The 12,992-nt window shown below is 40.3% G+C and overlaps 1 protein-coding gene across 1 annotated transcript in view; it reads left to right on the forward strand.

Annotated features, from left to right (window-relative positions):
- Positions 1-12,992, forward strand: part of LOC121289831 (SEC23 interacting protein) — a 126,081-nt gene that overhangs the window by 6,130 nt on the left and 106,959 nt on the right. The window contains exons 2-3 of the mRNA XM_041209718.1: positions 3,651-4,195; positions 10,996-11,197. Of these exons, the coding sequence (XP_041065652.1) occupies positions 3,651-4,195; positions 10,996-11,197 (747 nt within the window). The remainder of the gene's footprint in view (positions 1-3,650; positions 4,196-10,995; positions 11,198-12,992) is intronic.

Here is a 12,992-nt window from a genome sequence, read left to right on the forward strand (position 1 = left end):
AAAAGCACCCTTCTACTGCTACCCTCTGTCTTCTATGACCAAGCCAATTCTGTATCCATCTTGCCAGCTCACCTCTGATCCCCTGCGACTTTACCTTCTGTACCAGTCTGCCATGAGGGACCTTGTCAAAGGCCTTACTGAAATTCACTTATATAACATCCACTGCCCCTCCATTGTCGATCATCTTTGTCACTTGCTCAAAAATCTTGATCAAGTTAGTGAGACACAACCTCCCCTTCACAAAACCATGCTGCCTCTCACTAATACGCTCATTTGCTTCCAAATGGTAGTAAATCCTGTCATGAAGAATCTTCTCCAATAATTTCCCTACCACTGACATAAGGCTCACCAGCCTGTAATTTCCTGGATTATCCCTGCTACTCTTCTTATACACTGGAACAACATTGGCCATTCTCCAGTCCTCTGGGACCTCATCCGTAGCCAGTGAGGATACAAAGATTTCTGTCAAGGCCCCAGCAATCTCCTCCCTTGCTTCCCTCAGTACTCTGGGGTAGATCCCATCTGGCCCTGGCGACTTATCCACCTTAATATTCTTCAAGACGCCTAACACCTCTTTTTTGATCTCAACATGATCCAGGCTTTCTACACACACTTCCCTAGACAAATTGACCGCTAAGTCCTTCTCTTTGGTGAATACTGATGAGAAGTATTCATTTAGTATCTCTCCTATTTCTTCTGGCTCCATACACAGATTCCCACCTCTGTCCCTGAGTGGGCCTACCCTTTCCCTGGCTACCCTCTTGCTTTTTACATATGCATAAAAGGCCTTGGGATTTTCCTTAATCCTGGTTGCCAGTGACTTTTCGTGACCTCTTTTAGCCCTCCTGACTCCTTGCTTAAGTTTCTTCCTACTTTCTTTATATTCTCCACGGGCTTCATCTGTTCCCAGCCTTCTAGCCCTTACGAATGCTTCCCTTTTCTTTTTGACTAATCTCACAATATCCTTTGTTATCCAAGATTCCTGAAACTTGCCATGCTTATCCTTCATCCTAGCAGGAACATGCGGTCCTGAATTCTTATCAACTGACATTTGAAAGCCCCATATATGTGTTGTTGATTTGCCCTCCAACATCCGCCTCCAGTCTAGACTCCTCAGTTCCTGCCTAATATTGTTATAATTAGCCTTCCACCAATTAAACACCTTAACCCGAGGACTCCTGTTATCCTTATCCACCAGTACCTTGAAACTTACTGAATTATGGTCACTTTTCCTGAAATGCTCCCGTACTGAAACTTCGACCACCTGGCCAGGTTCATTCCCTAATACCAGGTCCAGTATTGCCCCTTCCCTGGTTGGACTATCTACATATTGTCTCAGGAAGCCCTCCTGGATGCACCTTACAAATTCTGCACCATCCAAACTACTAGCACTAAGTGATTCCCAGTCAATATAGGGAAAGTTAAAATCACCCACCACAACAACCCTATTGCTTTTACATCTTTCCAAAATCTGCCTACATAACTGTTCCTCAATCTCCTGCCGGCACTTGAGAGGCCTGTAGTAAACCCCCAACATTGTGACTGCACCCTTCCTATTCCGGAGCTCTGCCCATATTGCCTCGCTGCATGAGCCCATCGAGGTGTCCTCCTGTTATACAGCTGTGATATTCCCCTTAACCAGCAGTGCAACTATCCCACCTCTTCTACATCCCTCTCTATCCTGCCTGAAACATCTAAATCCTGGAACGTTTATCTGCCAATCCTGTCCATCCTTCAACCAAGTCTCTGTAATAGCAATAACATCATAGTCCCAAGTACCAATCCAAGCTCTAAGCTCATCTGCCTTGCCTGTTATACTTCTCACATTGAAACAAATGCATTTCAGACCCCCAGTCCCACTGTGTTCAGTAATTTCTCCCTGCCTGCCCTTCCTCTTAGTTCTACTGGCCATATTCACTGGTTCCCAGTCATCTATTTCACCTGCTGACCTATTGCCCTGGATCCCACCCCCCTGCCATACTAGTTTAAACCCTCCTGCGTGACACTAGCAAACCTCGCAGCCAGGATATTGGTGCCCCTCCAGTTTAGTTGCAACCCGTCCTTCTTGTACAGGTCCCACCTGCCCCGGAAGAGATCCCACTGATCCAGATATCGGAACCCCCCCTCCTACACCATTGTTCAGCCACGTGTTCATCTGCACTATCTTCCTACTTCTAGCCTCATTGGCACGTGGCACAGGGAGTAATCCTGAGATTACAACCCTAGAGGTCCGGTTTTTTAACTTTCTGCCTAACTCCCTGAACTCCCGCTGCAGGACCTCATCACTCTTCCTGCCTATGTCGTTAGTACAAATGTGTACCATGACCTCTGGCTGTTCTCCCTCCCCCTTCAGAATGTCCCGTACCCGATCAGAGACATCCTGGAACCTGGCACCAGGGAGACAACATACCATCCTGGTGTCTCTTTCACGACCACAGAAGCGCCTATCTGAGCCCCTGACTATAGAGTCCTCTATGACAATTGCTCTTCTGTGCTTTGACCCCACCCTGCTGAACAATAGAGACAGCTGTGGTGCCACTGCTTTGGCTACTGCTGTTGTTTTCCCCTTATAGGCCATCCCTCCCAACAGTATCCAAAATAGTTTACATGTTAGAGAGGGGGCCAGCCACAGGGGATTTCTGCACTGACTGCCTGCCCCTTCTAGTGGTCACCTATCTATTTGTTTGTACCTTGGGTGTGACCACGTCTCCAAAATTCCTGTCAATGATGCTTTCCGCCACCTGAATGCTCCTAAGTGCGTCCAACTGATGCTCCAACCGATCCATGCGGTCTGTGAGGAGCTGCAATTAGGTACACTTCCTGCAGATGTAGTTGTCCGGGACACTTGAAGCGTCACAGATTTCCCACATCCCACAGGTGAAGTACTTCACCCCAGCAACTGCCATTTCTCGAACTATTTAATAAATTAATTTAAATCTAATAACTGCTTATTGACTCCTTATTAACTATACGTTCCCTAGGGCTAGATTGCTACTATAAATGACCTTTTACTAAAAGTGCCTTGAAGCTCTTGAAGGAGTCTCAGAATCAGTATCACTTTTTAAAAAAAATCAAAAGCATTAACAAAATTCTGTTTAAACCAAAATAAAATTTTGTTTTCAATGGTGATGTTGAATTACAAGGGCTTTTAATTCGGTAAAGTTGCTTTGTTTGAGTTATTGAGCTCACAGCATTAATGAACCGAATTACTTTGTTCACATCAGACTTCAATCATCATGATCCCATATTTAGGATTTCTATTTCTTCCCATTTCAAAACTCCTCAAAACCTTATCCTTTGACCTTGCCTCCCCAATTTTCCCAGCTGCTGCTTTGTATCCGATATCCCCCCTTCCTGTAGTAGCATTAGATATTCTGCTTGTGTTAAGGATACTCAAGTGGCGGTAGTGATTATTTTGTTTACACTTCAAGTTAATGATTTCAGATTCATTCATGAGTCTGTCCAACTAATTTTCTTAAACTAGTCGTTTGCTAAGTCAAATTCAAATCATTAAGATAAAAAAGATAATTAAAACTTTAAACATTCTGAATTACATTTAAGTGTACAGTTTACAGAAGATGCTAGATAAAGACAATTGTTCAAAATTTTTTTAAAAATTAAGACTGTTTTGTTGTTGTGTTTTTTAATAGATGAATCGACAGATGTTGGTGAGGAGGACAGTTTTGTGGGTCAGACTTCTGCTCCCACAAGCCATCCATCAACATTCAGCTACTTCACTCAAACTGCTACCAACAATGATCCTTTTGCGAATATTGGACACCATCCTTTCACAACGGCAACACCACCTGCAGGGACAGCTTCATTGCTAAAAACTTCAGCTGAAGTACCCCTTGCTTCTACAACACAACCTGTGCAGGATCCCTTTGCATTTCAGAGCCCGCAGTCTCAGTCCGGCTACATGGCTCCCCCGGTCTCTCAGCATATTAGCACAACATATCAGAATACTCAGCATGGAGTTTCCTCATCAACTGCTTTCACATCTGCTACCCCTCCTCAGACCCAGCATAACTATAATCCTTATCGCCAGAATTTACAGAGTAGCCGGGCCAGTCCGTACTTCGCGCCACCTATGCTGCAGCAAAGCCAAAGCCAAGGTCACCAGCAGATGCTTCCCTTGCAGTCTGCTGCCCCGACAGATCATCTTTACCAGACACCACCAACATCTCCACCACAGGTTAGTTGACTTAATGCTTAACTGTCAAAATGCTTATTACTGTTTTTTGTATTAACCATATAATCCTCTGTTTATTCACCTGTGAATAAATAAAATAAATGTGAAAAGTCATTTCCCAGAGCCAAATCCAGCAATGCCCCCGGCAGTGGAGTACTTTTGAAGTATAGTAACTCTTGTAGCTTTTCTTGACTGTCCAGGTTTAAATCGAGGAACATCAGTTAGCTTAATAATGGCTATTTGAGTCACAGGGGTTAAAAGTGTGACAGACATTATGAAAGTGTGGCACTTTTTCCATGCACTATGCAGGCACCCTAAGCACATTATTTTCCTTCTATTGTTTAAAAAGAAAAGAATGAGAATCATTTTATGAAGAACTTGGGCCTGCCGTAGATACTCTCCTGGGTTCTGGACAGTCAAGAAAAACTTCAAAAGTTACTATAATTAATTGGTTAAAGGTCTGAGCGTCAATCATTTTTTTTTCTGGGAGTTAGTTCACACTGCCCTGTATCTGTTCGTGTGGTAAGAAACCTAGGGTATTAAAATGGAACAGCTTTGCAACCTAAGCTGGATCTTGGTGCCTTTCAAGTGTATTTATTCAATTTATCCAAAAGTAGACTTGAGTTAACACTGTGTTGAGATGCAAATCGCTTCATTCTACAGGAAGGTGTACACACACAACACCAGTTATCTGATTCACTTTGTCAAATTGGTAGAGATTAATTTGGTGTAATTATATAAAATGAAATTCCATGATACTCCCCTTCTGTTCTGTCCTGTAGCATCGCTGATCAGAAATTCTTCTCTCCGCAGCCTTCTGCCTTCTCAAAGCACTTAGTTATCTGATTTCTTTCTTCACAGTTAATATTTTCTTTATATAAGTCTGACTCCAGTGTTAATGTTTCATCAAAGCTTGACTCCTTAAACTGCCCGTCCCAACCCCAGAGTGCAGTAACAGTAGATGAAAACATTCACTGGAATGCCAAATTCTTCTTTTTTTGTTAACAGAGTGCTGGTTTAAGTGTCTTGTCTGAAATTTAATATACATAAGACAGCCTTACTGTCCGGTGAACTTAATCTCTTTGGTGCTAAGTTTAATAGTGGCATTTTTAACATTTATTACACCAAGTTCCCCTATACAGGGAGACCTGAGACTTGTGTGAAAAGGGCAAACAATGGTGTGTCTCCTTAATGGTCTGAAGAACCTAGAGTCAGACAGTGCAGAGTTTAAACCAGAAAGTGTAAGTTAGAATATTTAATTCAATATAAAATTATCTACAGAAAGTAAAATAGAGAAGGAAAGAAAGATGGGTTGAAGGGAAAGAAATAAGAGAAAGAGTTGAAAATATATTTAAATTGTGTAACAAAAGAAAACTCCAACAATGATTAAAGACTGAAGGAAAAAGCGTCCACACTTGTAAAAGTAGATTGTCGGTGCCAGAGAGGTTGTTTGGCAGTAGTTATCACTTGCCATGCTACTAAAAAATCATTTGCACTTGTGGAGAAGCTCTAACCTTTTCTGGCATGTTTAGTGAATATCCATCACATAAGTACCACAACTTCATGCTGTTGCAGGTATCTGAATGGTGAGTCTCTTGGCAAGGTGCTAGTATAGCAAAGCTTATAAAAAGCAAAGCAACTTGGACATTAACTTCTGATTTCCTTTTTTAATTGAACATGTACAGACTCAGAAATTGCTGTCTGATTTACTGCTCAGTAACAATGAGCACTGAGCCTCAGCATAGTTCTTTCTGCAAAATCTATGCCATTGGTTTGTACTGGAACCACATGTATGGCTAGTAGGTCAGATTTGGCTGTGTGACTCTAATGATCTCACTGGCATAACAGGATCTAGGGGCTAAGTGGCCGACTCCAATTCCTTTGTTTTTAATGATCATTGTATAAGCTCTCACATGAAAAGTGGCGATTGGTAAAGTACTGAAGGTTGTTGACACCCACAAAATGATAATTTTGCACGTGTTTCTACTTTCATAAGAGTACCAGAGCCGAAATTCTTCTCTCAACCATCTCCTGTCTTCCCGAAACACTCAGTTATCTGATTTCTTTCTTCACAGTTAATATTTTCTGGTCTGGTTCCAGTGTTAACATTTCATCAAAACTTGACACCTTTAACTGTCTGTCCCAATCCTAGAATGGAATTACCCCATTTATCTTGGCATTGGCTGCTGCTGAGCTTAAATGAATAGTATTAATGCACAAAGTGTAGGGAGAAACTTCACTTTTCAAATTGAAATTCACAAACTGTCAGCCCGGAGACCCAATCAGTTTTTTCACTATTGTGTAGTGTTACTTTGGTGTGGAAAAGGAAGCGGTTGAATTTTTCCTTCTAGTTACCTTTGTTTTCATTTGGCTATTTAGTTACATTTGGCTTGTAGTTACCTGGTCCCTTTGTCCTTCCGTCTGGTGGGCAATCAACCCTCATTCCCTTAAAGCAAAGTTTTCCAGTTTGAAGCCGCTCTGCTTCTGTCACTGGTTCCTTAGTTGCCTTTTCTTGCAGCATAATACTGAATCATGTTGGAGCTCGGAGAATGGGATACACATAGAAGAATTTGTGTCCTTGTGAAATTTCCAACTGTGTGGCTTCCCATTTGTTATTACTTAAGTGCCCCCTGTCTTTGTAGAACTGGAACCATAGTAAAAACTTTTTTTCTTTACTGAGATGCTGAGCATGACCTTGCTTAAATATTCAAAAATGGTACAGTTTGAGGGAGAAAGATTATTGTGGATCAGGCTGAAATCAACAGGAATATTTTACATTCAGCTTTTTAGGAAAGCACACAATATTGGAGGATTATGTATGAGGAAGGCCATTCTGCCAATTTTAGTTGACCCATGTAAAGTTATCCTAAAGTTCTCCCTTCTAATTTCTTAATGTTTTTAAGGTTTTCATATGAATATACAAAAGAGAAGCAGAAGCAGGCCATTCAGCCCCTTGAGCCTGTTCTGCCATTCAATAAGATAATGGCTGATCTGTTTGTATTTCGAATTCCACATTCCCATCTACTCCCAATAACCTTTCATTCCCTTGCCTAACAAGAATCTATCTATCTCTGCCTTAAAAATATTCTATGACCTCGCCTTCACCACCTTCTGAGGCAGACAGTTCCAAAGTTGCATGACTCCGAGAGAAATAAATTCCCCTCACCTGGTCCTAAAAGGGCACCCCCTAATTTTAAAACAGTGTCCCCTAGTTCTGGATTTGCCCACAAGAGGGAACGTCCTTCGCACAACCACCTTGTCAAGACCGGGATTTTATATACTTTAATCAAGTTACCCCTCACTCTTCTAAACTCTAGTGGAAACAAGTCCAGCCTGTCCAACCTAACCTCATAAGACAACCCGCTCCAGGTATCAATGTAGTAAACCACTTCTGAACCACCTCCAATGCTTTTACATCCTTCCTTAAATAAGGAGACGAAAATTATACACAGTATTTGAGATGTGATCTCACCAATCCCCTATATAACTGAAGCATAACATCGTTACCTTTATGTTCAATGCCTCTCATAATAAAGGATAGCATTCCATTAGCCTACTTGATTACATACTGTACCCACATACTAACTTTTTGTGACTCGTGCACTATAACAGCTATATTCCTCTGCAACTTGGAATTCTGCAGCCGTTCTCCATTTAAGTAATACTCTCCTTTTTATTCTACCTGCCAAAGTGAACAACTTCACATTTTCCTCACATTATATTCTATCCACCAGATTTTTGCCTTCTCACTCAACCTATCTACATCCGTCTGCAAACTTCTTGCGTCTCCTTCACAACATACTTTCCTACCTAGCTTTGTGTACTAGCTCCTCCCATCTAATTCATTGATGTAAATTGTAAAAAGTTGAGGCCCCAGCACAGACCACTATGGGATTCCAGTCGTCACATCCTGCCAATCGGACAAAGACCCATTTATGCATACTCTGTTTTTTGCCAGGCAGCTAATCACCTTCTATCTATGCTAATATGTTATCCCTTTTTATTTTCTGCAATAACCTTTGATGTGGCACCCTATCTACGAGTCCATTCCATGTGCTGAACACTGTGAAGAAGAACTTCCTAATATCAAATTTTTAACAAGTTTGTACATGCCACTTTCTTGTCCGACTCTTGCTAATGTATTCAAAGTTAAATTCCGTTATGTAAGAATGTGAAAATATTGATTTCTACATTGTTTAAATTTTGTGTTCTTCTACAAGATCACTTATTGGATGTCTCCTTTTCAGGTTAAAAAGCATCATCTGTGACATTTGCAACACCATTCATGTAGTGCTCACGTTGGCCATTTTTCCAGTCTATGTGCAGTAATTTGCATTTTTCTGCAATAAATTTAATCTGTCATTGCTCTGTATGCCTATATATTTTGTTTAGTTAATTCTCTCATCTCTGAGCTGCCTAATCTGGCTCCACTGTGCCTCCTAATTTGTCATCAACTGCAACTTTGTTCAACTTGCACTGGATTTTCAAGTTCTCATTGATGAAATTTTAAAATAGTAGTGGTCCCAAAGCCCATCCCTGAGGACCCCACTAGGAATCATCCCATTCCCATTCCTGTAACAAGTATTCAATTCAGTCAATTTCTTACCTGCACCCAAATTTATGCTGCTTTTAGCTTAACTGATAGCCTTTCATTTATGTCCCTGGAAGCCTGGTTTACAACATGTTGTAGGTCTTTCTACAATGCTATTGAGATATCACTTCAGCAGTCAGGAAGACTGGTTATGCAAGATATTTCTCTTAAGTTGACTGTTGTTACTGAATTACTATTGTATAGTTGCTGCTGATCCTGTGATATGCTGCGCCTTTTTGAATGTGTGTCTTGTTATGATCCCCATGGGGGAACCGTAAACCAAAATCGCCAAATTTACCAAATGACCCCCAAAAGAAGAAATCAGGAACAAGATTTCACTTTTTGTAACTTTTACTTGGACATTAATCAGTATCAAGATGAACAGTGCAGAGGTGCAATCGCAAGGTGAAAGCAGACAGAAACAGAAAACGGAACAGAGAGAATTCTTGTGAGGAGAAGAAGCAAATTGCTCTTAAGAAGAGGTCAGTTTTTCTGTTTGGCAGAAAAGTAGACAGGAACTCTTGGAGCTGTGCAAACTGACTAAAAAGGCTTAAGATCTGGAAAATTGTGTGAATAGCTTGGAGATGCTAAAGTGTTAGGTGTTTTCCCAGAAGTGGCCTAAACATGAACCGGTGTGTTATCAGTTGGTCAGTTGAAAAGGACCTCTGGAAAGCTACACCATCAGGACTGTCATGACCCGAAGGAGAGAGAGAGTTCACAGAAGTGTGCCTTGCTGACCTATTGTACTATATTAAACATGGATTAATAGGCATCTGATACTTCAAATGAAAAGGCAAATTTCACTTTAAATTGTCGCTACAACAAAGATACATCCCACAGGACCACAAGCACCCGCATCACTCCCCGCCAAATGTGGCATAATGTAGCTACACAATTCTACAATATGCTGTTCTTTATTCATGCAGGCAGGGTTGGTCAGGAGTCCTATCAACACCAGTTTTCACCTTCAAGTTTCAGGTTACAATTATCATCAGCAAGGCACACTTCTATGAACTCTTTCTCTCCTTCAGGTCATGACAGTACTGATGGTGTAGCCTTCCAGAGGTCCTTTTCAACCAACCAACTAATAACAGGCCAGTTCATGTTTTGGCCACTTCTGGGAAAACACCTAGCATTTTAGCATCTCCAAGCTATTCTCACAATTTTCAAGGTTTTAGGCCTTCTTAGTCAGTTTGCACAGTAGCTCCAAAAATTCCTGTCTACTTTTCTGCCAAACAGCAAAACTGACCTCTTCCTAAAAGTGATTTGCTGCTTCTCCTCACAAGAATTCTTCCTGTTCCGTTTTCTGTTTTTGTCTGCTTTCCCTTTATTATTACATCTCTGCACTGATCATCTTTACCCTTTAGCTCCTCTGCTTGTAGCTCTTTGTGCCTGCAGCTTTCCTTTGTGTCTCCCAGCCACACAGCTTCTTTCTTAACTTACTTCCTGTTGGAGCTGCTTCCAGGTCAAGGGTTGGCAGGTTACATGGACCAGTATTCCTTCTTATCCAGGAAAATACAATTAATTCCATTACGTTTGATGCCAGCTCTTAAAATTCCTTTTCAAACAATCTTAAACACAGTTACAGATACACATGGCACAGTTACAAGGGCAGCAGATAGATGGGAACACCACCACCTGGAAGTTCCCTTCCAAGTCACTCGCCATCCTGACTTGGAAATATATCGCCATTCCTTCACTATCGCTGGGTCAAAACCCTGGAGCTCCCTCCCTAAAGCACTCTGGGTGTACCTACACCATATGGACTGCAGCGGTTCAAGAAGACAGCTCACCACCACCATCTTCTCAAAGGCGATTCAGGATGGACAATAAATGTGAAGCCCACGTCCTATGAATGAATTAAAAAAAGATTCCACAGACATTTTAAAGAATTTACAAATCTTCCTTATTGTACTGTTTCCAACTCAAAGGTCATCACCGCATTACACTTGCTTATTTCCAACCCACTAGTACCTTCCCAGTGTCCACAGATGCCCGCATATTGATTCTCAAATCTCCCTGTTCTCCTTGAGTGTCAAGAGATTAATACTGTATATCTTTAGGAATTTACTGCTTTTCAGAGCTTTCACTCTTGTATCAGAACCATTAATTTCTCTCAGCTTAACTGTTATTTTCTGACAAGAACAGAATTTTAATTATGCTTGTACATAGTCCCTTCAAAAACGTTGATCAATGTACCCTATCTTTTCAGGCAACTGTAGGGCAGCCTATGTTACCGCCCCCTGCTTCTAAACCTATATCCACAGCAATGCAGCCTTTACTGAATTTGCCATTTAACTTCTATGAATCTGTGCGACCACATTGGTTCTACTGCAAGCTGGTGGAAGATAAACCAATCTGGATGCCGTTCAGCTTTCTGGACACAGTGAAGCTGGAGGAAGTTTACAACTCCAGTGAGTAGAAAAAATTGTATTTGCCTGATTTTTAAAATTGTTGTATGCCCAATGTATTGTTCTGTGACTAAAGGTGACCCTGGTTTAGAATTCTATTTGGAAAAGGTTTTGACAAAGTGATCCAGAATAAGCTTCTCCTCTAAACAGTCATTTTATTTATACTTTGTAATCAATTTTGGATGCCAGATTTGATATTTGAAATAGGTATTTACTGTATTTAGGATAAATCCCTTGTTCTATTTGACAAATAGGCATTCACTGACTATCCATTACATAATATTCAGTGATGACATTTTGCCCATTTCTCCAGGTAATGCTTGAATTGGTGGAATGCTGTTTCAGGTAGCTCTGCCCATCTTTCAAGTGTATACTTATATGTATTTGTGATCAGTTAGGCAGTGAATTTGTTTTAAGTGACTACTCATATTCCAATGGTCCATTTGTCAGTTAAGTACTGACTGTACAGTTCTTTTTGACTCTTGTACATTTCCATTATTGCTCAGTATTAAATTGCATTCTGTTCAGAATGAGGTTGAGCTGTCTCAATCATACTATATTAATGAATTGCTATCCTTGTGTGTCAATTTGAGTTTTCTTCGGTGCAAAAATGTTTTTGTTTTGCATTAAGACTGATGTGCAGTAGTCCTCATATTCTTTATCTGGAGCAAGAGTTTATCTTAAACTACAATTGGAAGTAAATCACATGGTACTATTTTAGAATCTTTTTATTTTCTATATTTTTTCCTAACCGAGCTGTAGATGTACAACAAATGGATCGTTTACAACCATACAATAAATTAATTAATTTGGCCATTTTAATATTTCTTCACTCCATACTCATGAAGACAGCTAATCACAGTAGGGTCCATGGTTGCCTGGTATTTCACGTAGACAGCCATTTATGTGTGATTGTAACTTGTAGGTGTTAGCATTGTATATAACTGCAGTAGCCATCACAACGAAGCCCAACTCTGCTCAACATGTGCTCAGGCACGCTTTGGAGATGAATTGCAATTCATTGCGAGGTTGGCTAAGTTTGGGTAAATGAGGTAAGTAAGCACAGACCAGATTATCAGATTTGGGGCTTGCTTGATGGTTTAATATAACATGATGCATAATTTTCCACTGAGCTATCATGATTTTACACTAATAGAATTTAAAGATCATTGTTTGGAGTTTTTAAATAGAATAGAAAATAAATACATTTTTAGGAACAAAAATGTACAATGGATATGTTTTTATAATACAAATTAATCTATTATTTTCAAATAACTTCTAACTCTGATTTTTTTTCAATTAACCTTTGAATATGCTGCCAGTCTAATATATATGGTACTGTTTGAAATATTTAGTGAGAGAATGGATGGTGGTAGTTGCTGAAGAATACGGAAAATGGAGTCCAGATTTACTCCCCTAAATTGAGTGCAAAAATGCTTATTTTGGCCATCATAACCAGTGTTTGTATTTTGTTGAAGAGAAACACAATGCCTTTGATTTTGTGACCCATGTGGACTGGAACAAAAACATGTTTTGCTGCTTGTTAACAGTGTCGGTCAGTACAAACTTGCAGATTAGTCTCTCACCACAGTCTGTGTTGACTGCTGTCACAGCATGTTGTCTTTGTAATTTAATTTTTATTGTATTCATTACAGTTCATTTATACTTAACAATGGGGTAAGTCAGACGGATGCAACTAGTTTCCCATGATATAAGAATAATTGATAAATAGAATAAAATGCATATGGGGGAAGAAAAGCGTTGAACTATCAAATGGGAAATCCAAGTTTTGAATTCC

Source organism: Carcharodon carcharias, chromosome 17, assembly GCF_017639515.1.
Source record: "Carcharodon carcharias isolate sCarCar2 chromosome 17, sCarCar2.pri, whole genome shotgun sequence".
Classification (NCBI taxonomy): Eukaryota; Metazoa; Chordata; class Chondrichthyes; order Lamniformes; family Lamnidae; genus Carcharodon; species Carcharodon carcharias.